Source organism: Aquarana catesbeiana, linkage group LG01, assembly GCF_042186555.1.
Source record: "Aquarana catesbeiana isolate 2022-GZ linkage group LG01, ASM4218655v1, whole genome shotgun sequence".
In the NCBI taxonomy this organism is placed as follows: Eukaryota; Metazoa; Chordata; class Amphibia; order Anura; family Ranidae; genus Aquarana; species Aquarana catesbeiana.
The window spans coordinates 384,324,146-384,342,711 of record NC_133324.1 but is presented as its reverse complement, the minus strand read 5'-3'; the positions used below and the strand labels follow the sequence as shown (position 1 = coordinate 384,342,711).

Sequence of the window (18,566 nt, the reverse complement as noted above, 5' to 3'; positions counted from 1 at the left end):
TTTTCTTTAAAGCTGAACTCCAGGAATGGTTTTTATTGCATAGGTACAGTTTAAGTATACATATTCCATAACTGTAGGAATGCTGTGAAATCGTAGAATCGCTGTAGTAGTCAGCGCTACTAAAGCGATCGCTGCAGCCTTCTGGGTCCTGTGCATTCCCTGATTGGACGTGGTCTATATCGTGACATCACTGCAGTGCCTTTCCTTTCCAGACAGGAGACAAACTGTGGTTACTATGCCGAAGGACAGCCGCTTGGCACATGACATGGAAGACTGTAGTGATCACTGTAATAGCAGTGACTACTACAGTGATTCCCTAGTTCCACATGTATGGAATATGTATATTTACGTTGGTCAAAGCTTGTTCAATGTAACCTTGTAATAAAAAAAAAATACATGCATGAAGTTCAGATTTAAGGTCTATTTACAATGATTAACCACTTCAATACCAGGCACTTAGACACCTTCCCACCCAGGCCAATTTTCAGCTTTCAGCGCTGCCAATCAGTGCCCATTTGTGGGCACTGATTGGCACAGATTGGACACACTGGGCACATGTGGATGGCCCTGGGGTACATACCTGGCCATCCACATGTTGCCCCTTCCCTGGTGGTCCTAGTGGCGATACCTGGTGGTCCAGTGTGGTGATCTGAGGGGGGGCTGCGCTGATAAACAATCAGCGCAGACCCCCCCCCCCCGCCAGGAGAGCCGCCGATCGGCTCTCCTCTACTCGCGTCTGTCAGACGCGAGTGAGGAAGAGCCGATCAATGGCTCTTCCTATTGACAGCGTGATCAGCAGTGATTGGACACGGCTGATCACGTGGTAAAGAGCCTCCGCTGGAGGCTCTTTACCAAGATCGGTGTAGTGGTGTGTCAGACTGACACACCAATCCAGCGATCGCTGCGATGCGCGCCCCCGCATGTTATCCTGCTGGACGTCATATGATGCCCAGTCAGGATAACTGAACCACCGCCCGGCCGTCTTCTGCTATGGGCCGGACAGGAAGTGGATAAAACAGATTTTAAATCATCATTGCCATCTGAATAAATGGTAATGCTTAAAGTGATATTAAAGCTTTGTCTTTTGGTTTTGGTTTTGTTTTTTAAATAACAAACATGTTATACTCACCTGCTCTGTGCAGTGGTTTTGCACAGAGCAGCTTCCATCCTCTTCTTTTTGGGTCCCCCGCCGGCATTCCTGGCTCCTCTCCCTTGAGCAGTGCCCCCCCTCAAGCAGCTTCCCCTGGGGGCACTGCTGCTGAGCCACTGCTCTATGCGTCCATAAGGCACACAGAGCCATGGTCGGGCCCCGCCCCCTGCTCTCTCCTCATTGGCTCACTGGCTGCGATTGACAACAGTGGGAGCCAATGTTCCCCTGCTGTCTCAGCCAATGAGGAGGGAGAGTCCTGGGACAGCCGTGAACATCGCTGGAGCGGAGGGAGCTCGGGAAAGGTTGGGGGGGGGGGGGGGGGCCGGAGCTGCACACAGAAGGTTTTTACCGTCATGCATAGAAAAAACCTTCAGCCTTTAGAACCACTGTAAGTATAAACACACAAACATTTTGAATGGTCCACTACCTTTTCCCTAAGCCTCATACTTTCAGTTCCAGTGATCTTTAGTTCTTTAAGCATGTTGATTTTCATTTGTGTGCACAGCATGTTCCTTTCAATCAATGCTATCTTTTAAAATGTTTTTAGTAAGCATGATTTTTTTTTTTTACTATTTACATTGTTAAATCTATCATCCTTTTTTTTTTTTTTTTTAATCATAGTGATCTAGTTAACTATAGAAAAGCAAGAATATTAAATGATTACTAGTAATGATTCACAAGTTTGATGGATTGTAATACAGATTTTCTCTCTAAAGGTCTGGAAGAGCTGATGACTCCTGAAGAGAAAGCAAAGTTGTGTGCAGCAATAGGATACAGTGAAACAGCAGTTGACCCAACTCTACCAAAAACAGTGAGCACAATTTACCAGCTACTCTGATATAGTTATTTTAGAAGTTATTTGCGCCTAATTTCAAGCAGAATTTCAACTGTAAAGGCTAAGTAAAAATGATTGTTCTTTCATAAAGAATATGCATGTCATAATAATAACCATCCTTGTAAAAGTAGTATGTCCAATTAATTACCTCCAGTATTGCTCCTGCTTTTTATTGCTTGGGGCTGCCATACCACCAGAGGTGAAGCATACATGTCACTAAAGCTGGCCATACATTATTCATATTAAAAAAAAAAAAAAAAAAGACCCAAGTCCCCCATCCACACACCTTTGGTACTGCACTATTGGACAATACCCCCAACTGTGATAAACCAATGTGAAATTTAAATTAGCGAAAATCTATTTTAAAAGTGCGTAAAAAACACACAAAATCGCAAATATATGAAACATAAATAATCCTGAGTGCTGCAACTAAAAAACCTTGAACATGAGGTTTTATACAGTATAAAGAAAAAAGTTCAGTGCGCTACTCAAATAATAATGTGAATATAAAGAAATGAAAAAATTATAGTTCATATGGAAAATGATGGTATCATAAACCGGAGGTGTGATTCCTCTTTAAATCTTCAGTAATTCTTCTATGGATCTTCTAATACAGTGCAGAAATAGGAAAAGGGGGCTGCTTACCAGATTTGATGGATCCCCACCACAGAGATCATGCGAGCCTGAACAAACTCCTCTCAGGGTCAGGAACAGCTGGTCTTTGAGTAGAGACAGACTTCCCTCCACGCCAGGTAGTTGAAATTTCAGAGGCGGCAATCAGGAACACTCTCCTCCATTAGCTGCTCCAGCAAGACCACTCCTAGCAGGAAATAGTATATTTTAAAAGAAAAAGAGGCGCTTCATTGTGCAGTAGTTTAAAATGCATTAATCCATGAATGGACAACTGACATCAAAGCATTGGCAGGGTAAAACACCGTAGCAATTAAAAAACACAGCCGACGCCGAAGTCGATCAGCTGAGAGTGTGGTGACCTCAGGTCCTCTGGCTCCACCCAATGTACGTTTCTCCTAAACAGGCATCGACTGGGAGAGGAGGCTATGTGGACATGACGTCACCACACACTCAGCTGATCGGCTTCGGCTGTGTTTTTTAATTGCTACGGTGTTTTACCCTGCCAATGCTTTGATGTCAGTTGTCCATTCATGGATTAATGCATTTTAAACTACTGCATAATGAAGCGCCTCTTTTTCTTTTAAAATATACTATTTCCTGCTACGAGTGGTCTTGCTGGAGCAGCTAATGGAGGAGAGCGTTCCTGATTGCCGTCTCTGAAATTTCAACTACCAGGCGAGGAGGGAAGTCTGTCTCTACTCAAAGACCAGCTGTTCCTGACCCCGAGAGGAGTTTGTTCAGGCTCGCATGATCTCTGTGGTGGGGATCCATCAAATCAGGTAAGCAGCCCCCTTTTCCTATTTATGCACTGTCTTAGAAGATCCATAGAAGATTCACTGAAGATTTAAAGAGGAATCACACCTCCGGTTTATGATACCATCATTTTCCATATGAACTATAATTTTTTCATTTCTTTATATTCACATTATTATTTGAGTAGCGCACTGAACTTTTTTCTTTATACTGCACTATTGGAAGCATTCTTGTTTCCAATGTGGTTTTGGAGCTGCTGGGGATCAATGTGGAGCCATTTTAAAGGAGAATCACACTGTGTTCAGAGTGTGTTTGACCCTTTCAGGGTCTAAGAAGGAGGTGAGCTTGCATTGCACCCGGTGAAGGGAGCACAAGTCATGGAGTGGAGAGATTTGTGAAGCACGTTTCTTACTGAAAAGTTGTGTGCACCTTATATAAGAAGATTTTTACTAATCATATCACATATGGACTCTATATGAACTTTGTGCACTTACTGACTGTTCGGCACATTATTTATTGGCACTGACAAGCACTGACTGGTCCCTGCTGAACTAACCAAATGTCGATCCATGTATGGCTGCCTCAAGTAGGGAGAGCTTGCAGCAGCAAAATGACTGTTCTGTCTGCCTCTGTATGTGTCATATTTTGTAATATATGAAATCTATGTGATAGCGCTGCTAATGAAACTAAATGTGACTAAACAACCATAAAATTAAAGTGTCAGTGCCAATAAATAATGTGCCAAACAGTCAGCATGTGCACACAGTTCATAGAGTCCATATGTGATATGAGTAGTAAAAATCTTCTTATATAAGGTGCACACAAAACTTTTCCGTAAGACCCCTTTCACACTAAGGCAGTTTTCAGGCGTCTTAGCGCTAGAAATGGCGCCTGAAAACTGCCTCCCATGCTGCCCGAATGTGAAAGCCGGAGTGCTTTCACACTGGGGCGGTGCTCTTGCGGGACATTAGAAAAAGTCTTGCAAGCAGCATCTTTGGGGCGGTTTGGAAGTGCTGTATACAGCGCTCCCAAAATGCCCTGCCCATTAAAATGAATGGGCAGCGCTTCCGAAGAGTCGCAACACTGGCCCTTTTAACCACTTATTTGGCCGCTAGTGGGGGTTAAAAGCGCCTCGCTAGCAGCTGAAAAGCGCCGCTTAAAAGCAGCTGAAAAGCGCTGCTTAAACAGCGCTAAAGCGAGCGGTGCTTTAGCGCTAACGCTCGGCAGCCCCAGTGTGACAGTAGCCTAGGAAATGTGCTTCACGAATAACTCCACTCCGTGACTTGTGCTTCCTTCACCAGGTGAAATGCAAACTCGCTCATGTGACTAAACAACCATAAAATTAAAGTGTCAGTGCCAATAAATAATGTGCCAAACAGTCAGTAAGTGCACACAGTTCTTATGTGATATAATGAGTAAAAATCTTTTAATATATATAAGGTGCACACAAAACGTTTCCGTAAGAAACGTGCTGCACAAATAACTCCACTCCACGACTTGTGCTCCCTTCACCGGGTGCAATGCAAGCTCACCTCCTTCTTAGACCCTGAAAGGGTTAAACACTTTCTGAACGCGTGTTGAGATGGAGCCTGGTGGTGGGTCATATTAATACCTTTGATACTGCACTATTGGAAGCATTCTTGTTTCCAATGTGGTTTTGGAGCTGCTGGTGATCAGTGTGGAGCCATTTTAAAGGAGAATCACACTGTGTTCAGAGCGTGTTTGACCCTTTCAGGGTCTAAGAAGGAGGTGAGCTTGCATTGCACCCCGTGAAGGGAGCACAAGTCGTGGAGTGGAGATATTTGTGAAGCACGTTTCTTACGGAAAAGTTTTGTGTGCACCTTATATAAGAAGATTTTTACTAATCATATCACGTATGGGCTCTATATGAATTTTGTGCACTTACTGACTGTTCGGCACATTATTTATTGGCACTGACAAACGCCGCTATAACAGCAGTAAATCGCCGCTACAGTGCAAAAAGGGGTCTAAAAGTTGTACGTGAAGACTGAGGTGGAGCTGTGTATTTAGGCTCAGCAAGAGTGGGATTATGCCTACTGAGATACCTTGCAGTCCTGGGATGCTGGATCATTTTAGACCGAATGCAGTTCAAAGAGGAAGGAGAGAAAAGCAGCAAATAAATGATTAAAAATGTATTAGCTTGCGAGAGGTACAGCCAAAGCTTTTTGGCCATACTTCTCTTGTGGGTCACGGGAGTGCACTTACTTTTGCTTTCCTGTGACCCCGAATCAGCTGACAGCGGGCTCAAGCTTGCTGTCATCTGACTTCACTGGGCCTCTGCAAGCTATGGAAGTCTCCTGACCATATTGTCAGAATTCACCCAGCTGCCGGTTTAACAACTGGGCTCTGGCTCTCAGCACGTGGCTGATAACTGAAGCCAGCTGCACCTGTACCCTCCCCAGCCTGGTGCTTCAGTGAGTGCTGGAGGGGCAGAGCAGGGAGCGGAGACTACAGTCACTGCTGGCGGCTCAGATGACTGAGAGCTGAGTAATCCGTGGTCATGTGATCGCTCAGTTCTTGGACTTAGAGATGGCAGGGGACAGCCGCAGCTTCAGAGTTTGTCTTATCTCTCAGTTTTTTTTTCTTCTCCCTCCTCTGATATCCCTGTTCATAGACCATGTATCATTCCATAGTCCAGCTTTTTCCTCCACCCACTTGGCAGTAAGCACCCTTTCAATAGACGAAGCTTACACAAGTCTTTTTTCATTCGTCTGCTAAAACAGAGTATCCTGGCATGGGATTTTTGTGGAGAAAAGAAGTGAACTGTGGGTGTACGGGTGCAGCGGAACCTTTAACATTTCTCTTCTTTAAGGAAAAGATTTACTAGATTTACTATGAATAACCGTTTAAAAATGGAAAACACCAGAAAAGGCTACTAAAAAAAAAAAAAGTGAAACATTGCTTTGGGCACCCAAGCTTGATTGTCCTTGTCTGAAACATCTGGGACTTGTTAATATAATCATAAACTAAATCGTCTCTTAAATTACTATGAACTGACATATATGCCTGCCTTTAGGACCACTGAGGTTTCAACAGCGGCCGCGAGAGCACGGTGGGGTAAGCCTGCCTGCGCTGTTCTCCGTTGGCCGGTAAGCGGGAGAGGCAGGTGGCAGCAGTAGTGGCTGCTGCTGGTTGGCTGTGGATGCAGGCACTTTGCGGATGCTGTTGTACTGTGGAGACTGGTGCAGAGTCAGACAAGCCAGGTCATACACAAAGATCAGGTACATCAGAGACATCAAGCAGAGAATGGTCAAAGTTCATGCAGAGGTTTGACAACAGAGAATCAAGCAGATACAGATGAGATCGAGGTCAAGGCAAGCCGGGGTCAGGGTTGGAGAATATCAGGATGGTCAGGAAGCCGAGTCAGAATCAGATCAAGGACGGATACAGAAGCAGGATAGAGGGTAAAGCTGCAGATCAGACAGCAAAGCCCTAGTGAATATGTCATCCTTATATATAGCATTTGGCGCCGATGCTAAGGGGCGCACAGCCGCGTTCGCTGGTGTGCACGTTTGCGCATAGGTGATCGCGCGGACATGCCTGCTAGGATGGTTGTCCCTGAAATTGTGCCCACGCAGGCGCCTTGGCCTCGGCCTCTGCCTATCTGCTGCATTATGGCCAGCATCTCTCTGACAACTAGATTACCAAAAGTATTGGGACGCCTGCCTTTATATACACACACATGACCTTTAATGGCATCCCGGTCTTATTGCGTTTCCCCACCCTTTGCAGTTACTCTTCTGAGAAGGCTGTCCACAAGGTTTTGGAGTGTGTCTATAAGGAATGTTTGATCATTCTTCCAGAAGTGTATATTTGAGGTCAGGCACTGAAGTTGGACGAGAAGGCCTGGCTCACAGTCTCTGCTCTAATTCATGCCAAAGATGTTCTATCGGATTGAGGTCAGGACCCTGTGTAGGCCAGTCAAGTTCCTCCACCCCAAACTCGCTCATCCATGTCTTTAAAGAAAGTGGAAAGAGAAGCTTATGATACTCAACAATTGAAATATGAATTCATTCTAATTGTGTTTTTCTGTGTTTGTGTTTTTTTTAGTATGAAGCAGTGGTTTTATGTGTAAAGTTATTAAGTATGTCAATTCAGTTGCGAGAAGATAAAGGAAAGCCTGAACTGATTAATCTGGCTATAACTGACTTAAGCTCCATGTTAAAACAACGCCCAGGAGCACAAGCAGTTAGGTGAGTCAGCTGAACAATGTTCCATTCAATAATATATTCCATATTCTTTATGCTGCATATAAGTGATATTGATTGTGACCATGAGCCATGAGTGTGTTTTTTTTTTTTTTTTTTATGGGATAATTTTTCTGTGCTGATGTTTGTATCTCCCATATTTCACATACAGGTTTGAAGCTCAAATTGGCACATTTGAGATAACTGGCATGTCACAGACCAAGTCTGTTCCCTGTCTGTTGTCTTCCCGGAATATTGTAACAGACAATGACATTTCATTGTTGAGCCTCATGTTTGAAACAAATCCTTTGGATGAGCGGGCAGACCAGAGACTTCTAGTGGACTCCCAACCTCTAGAAATAATTTATGATGCTGTAAGAACCATTCAGATTACATATCTTAGTGATTAACTTGTTAGATTCACTTGAAGTTGTGTTTATTGTTCTAAATATGTGTATTTTGCAATATTTAGAAAACCATCAACAGTTTAGCAGATTTTTTCCGGCCTCCACAAGACGTCCATCTTGAACAACTGACTTCAGCCACTTTAACTAAGTTAGAAGAGTTTCGAGATAAAACTTCAACAGGCAAGCACATTTTTTTGTATCATTTTGTTCTACATTGCACAATTAGTTTTTTGTATTTTTGTTATACATTACTTTTTCAGATGCTTGGTTATACAGTATAATACTTTATGAATGAATTATCCTAAGCTCATTAAATTCTTGGGTATATTTGTTGTAAAAAAGGTAACTCATGTCAGTGTATCTTGCAATGATATCTATAAGCATTTAGAATTATTCGTATAGAATGGAATTCTTGCCCACAATTCAAATTTAAGTTATTTCAATTTTCAGATAATCTAAGCATGTGCTTTTTTGAGCAGTTATTTTATTGATTTGGACTACCATGAAAGCACACATATGTAAACAGGAAAAAAATATTCAAAACTGGTACCCCCAGTGAATTGTAGGCATCTAAAGGATGCTGTGCACTGGCTATTATATGTTAACATAAAGGACCTTAAATATGTGATCCTGGGGTCTTTGTAACACAAACTGTGACCAACTTCTCAAAATGCTAGTTTTGGATTGTTCCCCCTCCTCTTCATGGGGCTTCATTGGATGATTTACTTTCACCTCTTGCTGTGGTGACCTCTTTAAAATGTTGGATTTCATCTTACTTTCTGTCTCAGTAAAAATGGTCCCCTTCAACAGAGAGGTGAATCTTCCCAACAGGGACACAGACAGCAACAAAAACTTAACAGAGGCTCTAACCATTACCAACTCTATAAGAAAAAAAAGTTTTGCCTTTATACACACTCTAATAGAGACCTGCAATTTCTCTGCAAAATTAAAAAAAAAATAGCTAAAATATTAAAAATCGCCAAAACAAAATTTCTTTATCTATATGCTGCTGCCAACAGGAGGTTTGAGGAGTGTGGAGAATAGGGCGCTCTGGATAACAAGGAGACTTTAATAAACAGTACATGACTGGCTCTTAAAATGTGATTGATGCACTTCAGAGGAGGGAAGCACACACCAGGGAAAACAAAGCAGAGAAGAAGGCGCTTCTGAGTGCAATAATAAAACACTTTAATGACAAGAAAGGGTTAAAAATACTTACAAGATGGAAGTGAAAAACAAGCACATCAGTGAATCCATAATGTCCAGCGGGATGCCTCCTGGAAGTAAAGACAGCTGCAGGTGGAATTTCCAGCTGACCAGCGGTGGGAAGCACAGTGTCTCTGATCCAGGATGTCGGGACCAACGTGGAAAGCAGGCAACCAAAAGTGACATCAGAGTGGGCGGAACATGTTTTGGGGCATGCCCAGTCGCTCCTCCTTCAAACCAATGGAGTAATACAAGGGGAAGTGGTTTATATGAGAGGCAGGGGTGGGCGGGACTGATAACGGCTGCCAGATCATTACATTACAATAGAATAAAATACAGTAAAATACAGTGCAAAACTCGCTGCAGTAAAGGTAAAGATACACAAGACATAAACACTGACTGGGACAGAACTGCAACAAGTAGAACATAGATTATTTAAATTACGATATTTATGGGGTGAATGGGTAAAATTTAGACCTCCAAACATCTACTAACTGATGGTACAATCCATTGCTGAAAGTGCTAGGTGTATAATTTTTTTTCTCCCCCTCCTCCCCTCCCTTCTCCCTTTCTGTCCCTTCCCGTCCCCTCCCATCTCCTCATCTGGTTTGTACCTTCCTCTTATAATTCTACCCGGTTATATTCAAATGTATTAGACTCTAATGCTCAACTTTTCTATAGATATATGCCATAATTGCCGTAGTCTGACTGTACAAAGTATTGTCTTGAATAATATGCCTTGATGAACTGTGCAAAAGGAAAAAGACAAGAAAAAAAAAACACTGGCGATAATTAATTACTATTTACATTACAGACCATATTGTATAAAAGCCAAATGAACAGTAACTGGCTAAATGATATTGGTCAACAGTGCATAGTACTTAGTTAAGAGACACAGGTAGATGAGGACTGTAGCCATCTGTCCCAAACATTATTGTATTTACCCAGACAGCCTCTATTGGTATAGATAATCTTTTTGTATGGTGGGTCATTGTTAATTTCAGCAATCCAAGCAGCCAATGTAGGAACTGATGCTTGAATCCGGTTGCGAGCTATGATCTTCCTTGCCACAAATAGAGTTTCATGCAGGAATCTAAGAGTGTGTTTGTCTATGTCAGCATCAGGAAAAATGCCCAACAGGCATTGCCTGGGATCTAGAGATATCGGGGAGCCCATCTGATCATGTAGAAACTGAACAATCTGCGACCAATATCCTCAAATGTGGGGACAATGCCAGAGTAGGTGGCCAAATGTACCAGCAGAGATCAGACATCTGGGGGACATGGGACTATATGTGGGGCAGAATTTTGCCCTGTGTGTAGGCCCTGTGCATGATGTAGACTTGCGTCAGCCTAGCTGACATTTTGGGGGACACAAGGGTACAAGTTTCTAGAGCTCCACCCCAGTCCTCATCATCCAGTTCCCCAACGTCATCAACCTATTTGTTTTTAGCTAAGTAGGCAAGTTTAGTAGCAGCTGGGGTAATAATCCTGTTGTAAAGAATAGAAATGAGCTGGCGTGGTTCATCACTGCAGATTATAGCATGTACATCTAAAGACGTAGGTCTGGGTAGGAACCTGTAAACTGGGTATGTAGGGCATGTCGCACCTGGAGAAAACTAAAGAACATGAAATTGGGAAGATTAAATTCCACTTTCAAGCAGTCAAAGGTTTTGAGTTTACCATTCTAGAGGACATGAGACAGCAAGTAAACTCCCCTAGCTATCCATATATTAGGATCGAGTACCCGGAGAAGTTCTGAGAGGAGGTTGTTGTACCACAGAGGGGTATTAACATGAAACCCAGTAATTTCCATCCTGGACATCACCAGGTCCCATAGCCGCTTGTGCTGGAATAAAAGGCTGGAGCGGTTCGGAGCCTCCAACTAACCACGCAGGTCCTGCAGTAGGTCACAGAACGGATGTGGGATTCGCCCTGGGTGGCATACCAAAGCGAGGTATCTAGATTGGCTAAATAAAGGACCATGTCGTCTGCATATAGCCCTACCTTCTCCGCTAAAGATCCAGACGTTAGCCCTCCAATATCTGGGTGTTCCCTGAGAGCTACTGCCAAGGGCTCCACAGCCAGTGCCTATAGAAAGGGCAAAATGGGGCACCCCTGACGCGTCTTCCTAGAAAGAGGAAAGGGCCAGAGGTCCAACCATTCGCCACCACCTTGGCCTGTGGTGCATCATAGAGAATGGTGAGCCATTTGACGAAGTTGGGGCCAAATCCAAAACAGCGAAGGCACGGCCACAGATACTGCCACTCAACTGAGTCAAATGCCTTGGCTCAAGGGAGACAATGACTCTAGAACCAACTTGATCGTGGGAAGCCTGGAGATTCATAAAAAGGCGTCTGGTATTAAATGCTGTGTTTTTTGCTGGCATGAAGCCAGTTTGGTCTGGATGTATTAGTGTTAGAATAACTTTATTAAGGCGTAAGGCCAGGATTTTGATGTCTGTTTGCAGTAGGGAGATAGCCTATAGGATTCAGGGTAATGGGGATCCTTACCCGGTTTAGGGATTAGAACTATAACCGCCTCACGCATAGGTTCAGGGAGGGTGGAGGCCTTGAATATAGCGTGATAAAGGACAAGTAGTCTGGGGACTAGGACATCTGAGAACTGGGCATAGAACTCAATAGGTAGTCCATCAGATCAAGGGGCTTTGGCTTTTGCAAATTTTTGCGAGGCCTGTTGTGAGTGGAACCTGTCAAACTGCTGTATGGTCTTGGCCACCATGCTGCAGCTCAGTTTCAGGGTCTTGGCAATCTTCATTTAGCCTAGGCTATCTTTATATAGAGCAACAATTATTTTTTTCAGATCCCCAGATTGCCATGAAGAGCCGTGTTGAACTTCCAGTGACCAGTATGAGAGAGTGAGAGCGATAACACCAACTTTAACACACCTGCTCCCCATTCACACCTGGGACCTTGTAACACCGAGTCACATGACACTGGGGGAGGGAAAATGGCTAATTGGGCCCAATTTGGACATTTTCACTTAGGGGTGTACTCACTTTGCCAGTGTTTTAGACATTAATGGCTGTGTGTTGATTTTTGAGGGGACAGCAAATTTACACTGTTATGCAAGCTGTACACTTACTACTTTACATTGTAGCAAAGTGTCATTTCTTCGGTGTTGTCACATGAAAAGATATAATAAAATATTTACAAAAATGTGAGGGGTGTACTCGCTTTTGTGAGATACTGTAGCTACCGGATCTACATTTAGATTGGGAAGATCCAGGGATCCAAAAAGATCTTGTGGGGGGTAGCTCACTTTGGACCTATAGACTTCCAGGAAGAAGTCAACAAATTCTCTGGTAATGGTGGCAGGGTCCGTGATGTCGCCCATCGCATCTGAGTGTAGGGTAATCTTCTGTTTACTGAAGAACAGCTTGCATTTGGCCCTTTCCTGACAGAGCTGTTCTACCACCCGGGTCTGTAGTTTATTTAATTGTGCCAAGGAGTCAAGGGAAGGCGAGGACACGTACCGGCCCTCCGCTTCCGTCAACTGAGTCATGGCATGAGCATAGTCTGCCCCAGATTTCCGTTTAAATCTAGAAATGGATTCAGTAAGCAACAGTCTAGCATGTTTTTTTAAGTTTCCCATATTAATAGAGCAGTGGCTGTTTCTTCCGTTTAAATCTAGAAATGGATTCAGTAAGCAACAGTCTAGCATGTTTTTTTAAGTTTCCCATATTAATAGAGCAGTGGCTGTTTCTGCGTTGGTATTGAAAAAGATTTTCCACTCAAGTGCCAGTCTATCACAATCAGGGGGAATAGTTAGCAGAACATTAGTCTGCAATTCGAAGATGGGGGGGCAAAGCATGTGGACAGATCCATCCAACATGGGAAATGATCTGATAGTATGCGAGGGCCAAAGCCCGTGGCCTCCAACCTCGGAAGTAAGGTGCGGGATATCCAAATAGTCTATGCGGGACATAGAGGAGTGGGAGCTAGAGAAGGAAGAATAAGCCCAACTGTTATGGTGTAAGTGTTGCCAGGCATCCACCAAATCAAAATTTGTCAGCAGACGACTGAACCTGGTGTCCTGGTCTGCCCCAGAAGAATGCATCCCCTGAGACATTCGGTCCAAACAAGAGTTGGCAACCATATTGAAGTCATTTAGCCATATGGCTGGTACAGATGGGTATTTGGCCATAAACGTGAACCCCTCACTAAGAATATTAGCACTATAGGGCGGTGGGATATACCAGGCCAGGATTAGCATCAGATTTCCTGCCACCTTGGTCAGCAGGAACACATATCTGCCCTGGGAGTCTGACACTGCCACCTGAAGTTCAAAGGGCACCAACTTGGCTACGAGCACCGAGACACCCTTGGAGAAGGCAGTATACGTGGCATGGAACGTCCACCCTATCCAGGGACGTCGCATCACCCGCTGAATGGACCCCACCATGTGGGTCTCAACCAGGACAATAATATTCGGATAGCGCTGTGTCTTCAGATAAGATAGGGCAGCAGTGCACTTCAGCTTATCACCCCCAGACATTCCACGTGAGGAATTTGTCTGGCCAAGATGTAGGCATAGGGTAGAGCAGAAGCACGCTGCATCTGGGCAACTCATTAGTACATCAACCGAAAAATCCTTAGCAATGTATAGCAGCTAGTCACTGCATAGGTAGGCAGTAGTACATAGGTAGACAGTCATAGAAAAAATTCACCACTGAAAAAAAAAAAAAAAGGAGAAACACCCTAACCCTCCCAGCTCTACACACACCCCAACTCGTGCGAGCATATGGTCCAAAACAAAATAATGAATGAGTGACTTGTATAGTGCTACCTATGCGAACTGAATCGGCTCAGGGAGCTTTTTTGCCGCTGGTGTCCATCTGCGGTATAGCGCGGTCTTTTGCCCCATGGGGTCCTGACACGCTTACAAACACATACAACATACACATATTTGGCCAATTTTTCGAAAGGATCTAATTAACCTACCAGCATGTCTTTGGAGTCTGGGAGGAAACCGGAGTACCCGGAGGAAACCCACGCAAGCACAGGGAGAACATGCAAACTCCAGGCAGATGGTGTCGTGATTTGAACCAGCGACCCTATTGCTGCTAGGTGAAAATGCTAACCACTACACCACTGTGCTGCCCCACACAGCAGTACCCAAGCTATACGCCAGCTTTGTGCCTGACACATCAGGGCCACTAGCTGGGGTAGCAATCTTGAACAAAAAAAATAAAAATTAACAATCCAGCAGAGGGGCAAAAATCCTCTGACAAACACTGCAGGCAGGTAGACATCGGGAAGGGGTTTCCCGTTGGTTGTGATGGCTAAAAAAGTCCAACCACATAGCCGATCTATGTCCACCAGTGGTAGACATGTAATGCAGTTCCATATATTTACGATGCGGTATATTGAAGGATGCAATCCGGTAGGTATGCTACTCAACCGAAGGGTTAAGACAGGTGCACTCGAACAACGGGAAAGTAGCACTGGCATAATAACAGCCAGGAGATCGATTGCAGTGCCCCTAGCAAATGTGAAATTGGAAAACAGGAGACATGGGCAGCATCAAGTATGTAGAAGGCAACATTAGATAGCAGATGCCCCTGTAGTACTCATGGCTCAGGCAGGATTTGTGTGATCAAGCCAGTCAGCATCTGCCCCCGGTTCCTCAAAAAAATGGACGTGGTCTTCTCCCACTACCCGGAGTCGGGCTGGGAATAGCATGGCATATTTCAAATGGCGAACACTTAACTGCCTCTTTATTTCTGTGAATTGTCTGCGTTTTCTTTGGACATCAGTGGAGAAGTCAGGGAACACCAGGATTTGATGGGTTGTGTAGAGCAGTGTTTCTCAACTCCAGTCCTCAAGGCGCCCCAACAGGTCATGTTTTCAGGCTTTCCATTATTTTGCACAGGTGATTTAATCAGTTTCACTGCCTTAGTAATTACCACAGCTGTTTCATTTGAGGGAAATCCTGAAAACATGACCTGTTGGTGCGCCTTGAGGACTGGAGTTGAGAAACACTGGTGTAGAGGTATGTTACCCTTTTCTCGAGCCAGGCGTAGGACAGCATCCCAGTCCTTATAGTTGAGGAGTTTTGCGATGAAAACACGTGGAGGTGCCCCTTGAGGTGGTTTCTTTCCAGGCATCTGGAGGGCCCGTTCCATTACGAACGATTGCGAGAAGGCCTCTCCCCCATAGGTGTTAAAGAAAGGTGTAAGGTGTAAATCCTCTTAAAAAGTAGCTGGGTTTGTACCCTCCTCACCCTTTGGGAACCCTATGAAACGGAGGTTATTGCGCCTCATCTGATTCTCTAAATTGCCCTGTCTTTGCTGAATCTAAGCAATGAGGCGGTTTGCCTGATCTGTCGACTCATGCAGGGGTGGGAGAGCTTCCTCCACTTGATCCAGGCATTGTTCTGTCTCACCAACTCTTTCCCATAGATGTTGCCTATCCTGGCGGAGTAGGGAGATGTCCACCTTCACCTCCTCTATTCTGGTAGTGAGGGAAGTTTGGCAGCCAGCGATCGCTTCCAAGATCTCAGCCTTTTCAGCCTCACGGGAGGAGGAGGTAGAAGATGGAGAGCCGCCATCTTTGGCCTGTATGCCTCCAGCCACGCGGCGGTAACTATCGAGCTTCACGACCGTGTCAGTCTTATTCCGAGGAGGCGCCATTATTTCAGGGTACACTGAGGCACTGCAGGTAAGTTACCGGGTGTTAAGTCCAAAAGGAGAAGGACAGGATAGTAGATTCAGGATCACGCTGGTGGAGCTCAGCTCAAACACATCTCAACGCTTGCAGGATTAGGCCATGCCCCCCCTTTATTTTTACTCTTTGATAAATAAAAACTTTTCTGTTTAAAAAAAAAAAATTCCAATATTTAGACAGTGTAGATACTCATATGGGATTACAAGTGTCAGCAATACCATGCAGCGGTACCCCCGTGAGGGCTGCTGATTGACTCTATACCCCACTGGCTACCCTGACTGTGCAGATCCTCTCTTACCTCTGACACCTTGGGTTCCATGCTGTAACAGGATGTTATCAATGAGAAACTCACACAATGTCACTGAACCGCTCAAAGAGTTTACTAGAGTGAATAATAAACACAGATGGACAATATGAATGAACATAAACAATGTATAACAGTTGATAACCACTAGCTTAGATATGGAACTGTGAACTTAATAATTACCGTAAGAAGCATATGCAGACAGGTGCACAATGGGACAAGCTTTCAATATGCTCTGAAACCTATATTAAACACCTTCCCACTAAGGCCTCAATACACACACCAAATTGCAATGTAATAAAACTTACATTTAACAATACAGTGCAATAGTCAACCTGTACTCAAGGGCTCCCCCTAGATTGTCATTCAATGTTCAAACTTCCAGATAAAACGGTGATGCTTTGCAAAAGATGATAAAAGTTCCTTGACTCCAAATTTCTTCAGCTAGCCTGTAGTTTAAACTGCAGTATTTGTAATCCAACAGAGCAAAAGAAAGAAAACATCTGTTAGTGCAGATGCAGTGGCATGATCCATACACCGGGGGGGGGGTGGGGGGGGGGTTTGGAGGGGCTACCCCATTAGGTGCTAATGAATATATGGACATTGGGTTGGATATTGCTGTTGGTGAAGTGTCAAGTATCCTTCTCCTTTTGTGGCATTGGTACATCCCAGTGATGGCCAGGAAAGTGGGTATGAAGTGGCCAGGTGGCTTGGGTTTATTTTTAAGCAGGTTTGGACATCTTGCCCTTAACCGCCATGCCTCGGTTTTTGCTAGTGAGCTGGTGTCTAATTAGAAGCTCTTTCCTGAAGTCGGTTGAGAAAATGTTCAACTATATTTTCTAGCCTTTTTATTCTTTCATTGAATTTTTTACTTAATTCAGGATAATCGATACACCATAGTTATTTTTGACTTTTTACTTACCTCAACTCTCGAACTTGTCCCATGGGGACGCGCCTTCTCTCTGCTAGGGGGTTCTCGGGTGTTGATTGGATAGATTGATAGCAGCACAGCCATTTGCTCCCAGGGGGTCCAGATTTGGTCCCAGGAGAGCACTTCTCCCAGGGGGTTATCTGATGCAGGGAGGAGCCGAGAGAGTCGCCGAAGGACCCTTGAAGAGCAGGATTGGGGCCACTCTGCAAAACGAGCTGCACAGTGGAGGTAAGTATGACATGTTTGTTATTTGAAGAAAAAAAAAAGATACCTTTTAGTGTCACTTTAAGACTTGATCAATCAAGACTTCAGAAATGCTGTTTGAGCTAGTCTCTATACAAAAGGAAAAGCTTTAGATGTAATACTTCAGCTTGTTCAAATAAGCTTTGACAATAAAACCTAGACGCTGATTGCTTACTATGCACAGCTGCAGCACATTCTGTGTGCACCAGTTGTAGTAAATCTCCCCCATTGTTTCTATGGATCAGCTCTTGACACTGTCATTAGCTATTTCTTAGATGGCCACAGCATGCTCCTATGAGAAACTCCTAAAAAATAGAAAATCAAAAAAGTTAGAAAAAACCCATCCCACATATTCCACAGCTTGGAGGCTTCATATTTCCAAGGCTGCATAAGTCTTTTCTTGGCACTGTTCTGCTATGGGGACATTTGGTTGAGTTTATTATGAGCTACTTGCTAAGACATTTAAGCACTTTAATGTGAATGAGCAGTGTTTGTTGAATTTACAGCATTCACATGAGTGTATACTAGTAATATTGCACTTCTTTGGAAACTTTTTATGTAATGATTTATGTTTTTAATTCCAGGGCTCCTGTATGTTATAGAGACACAGAAGGTTCTTGATTTAAAAATCAATCTCCAGGCTTCGTACATCCTTGTTCCTCAAAATGGGTTTTATGAGAGTACATCTAACTTGCTTATTTTGGATTTAGGTAGTCTATCGGTAGGTATTTATAACTTTTTAATATGAGCTGACTTAATGTATATATTTGAAAAAAAATAGCTTGTCTTTACTTGTGTAAACAATGTTACAAAAGTAAATCTTTAGTTTTACGAATATTTTAGAAAATGTTGCTTTCTTAACAGCTTTTGGCCAGGTTCATACTGATCAACTGTGCTTTGGCCGCAGTGCAGTGTACCCACAGTTTTTGTGTGAGTTACTCGCACTTTGCCATAAACGTGATTAGATCGGGGGTGGGGGGGTGCGTTTTCTGAAAGCGCACCAAAAGTCCTGGACTTTTTGGTGCGCTTTCAGAAAATGCACAAAAAACACCCAATTGAATTGTTTTGTACATCTGCATTATAGGATCAGTCCACAAATATTTAATTGTGTAGTAGATGTTGCAGTAATACTGTTTTTATTTGGTGAAGTATGCAGCAGGAGGAGTTGAAACATGTGATGGTGGGTGGGAACTCCAGAGTTGGGAACT

The 18,566-nt window shown here is 43.8% G+C and overlaps 1 protein-coding gene across 2 annotated transcripts in view; it reads left to right on the top strand.

Annotated features, from left to right (window-relative positions):
• The window catches only part of VPS13A (vacuolar protein sorting 13 homolog A), a 370,607-nt gene that overhangs the window by 128,868 nt on the left and 223,173 nt on the right, over positions 1-18,566 (top strand). For both annotated transcript variants that reach the window (XM_073633920.1, XM_073633912.1), the window contains exons 16-20: positions 1,867-1,961; positions 7,443-7,585; positions 7,752-7,953; positions 8,052-8,166; positions 17,943-18,079. In XM_073633920.1, the coding sequence (XP_073490021.1) occupies positions 1,867-1,961; positions 7,443-7,585; positions 7,752-7,953; positions 8,052-8,166; positions 17,943-18,079 (692 nt within the window). The remainder of the gene's footprint in view (positions 1-1,866; positions 1,962-7,442; positions 7,586-7,751; positions 7,954-8,051; positions 8,167-17,942; positions 18,080-18,566) is intronic.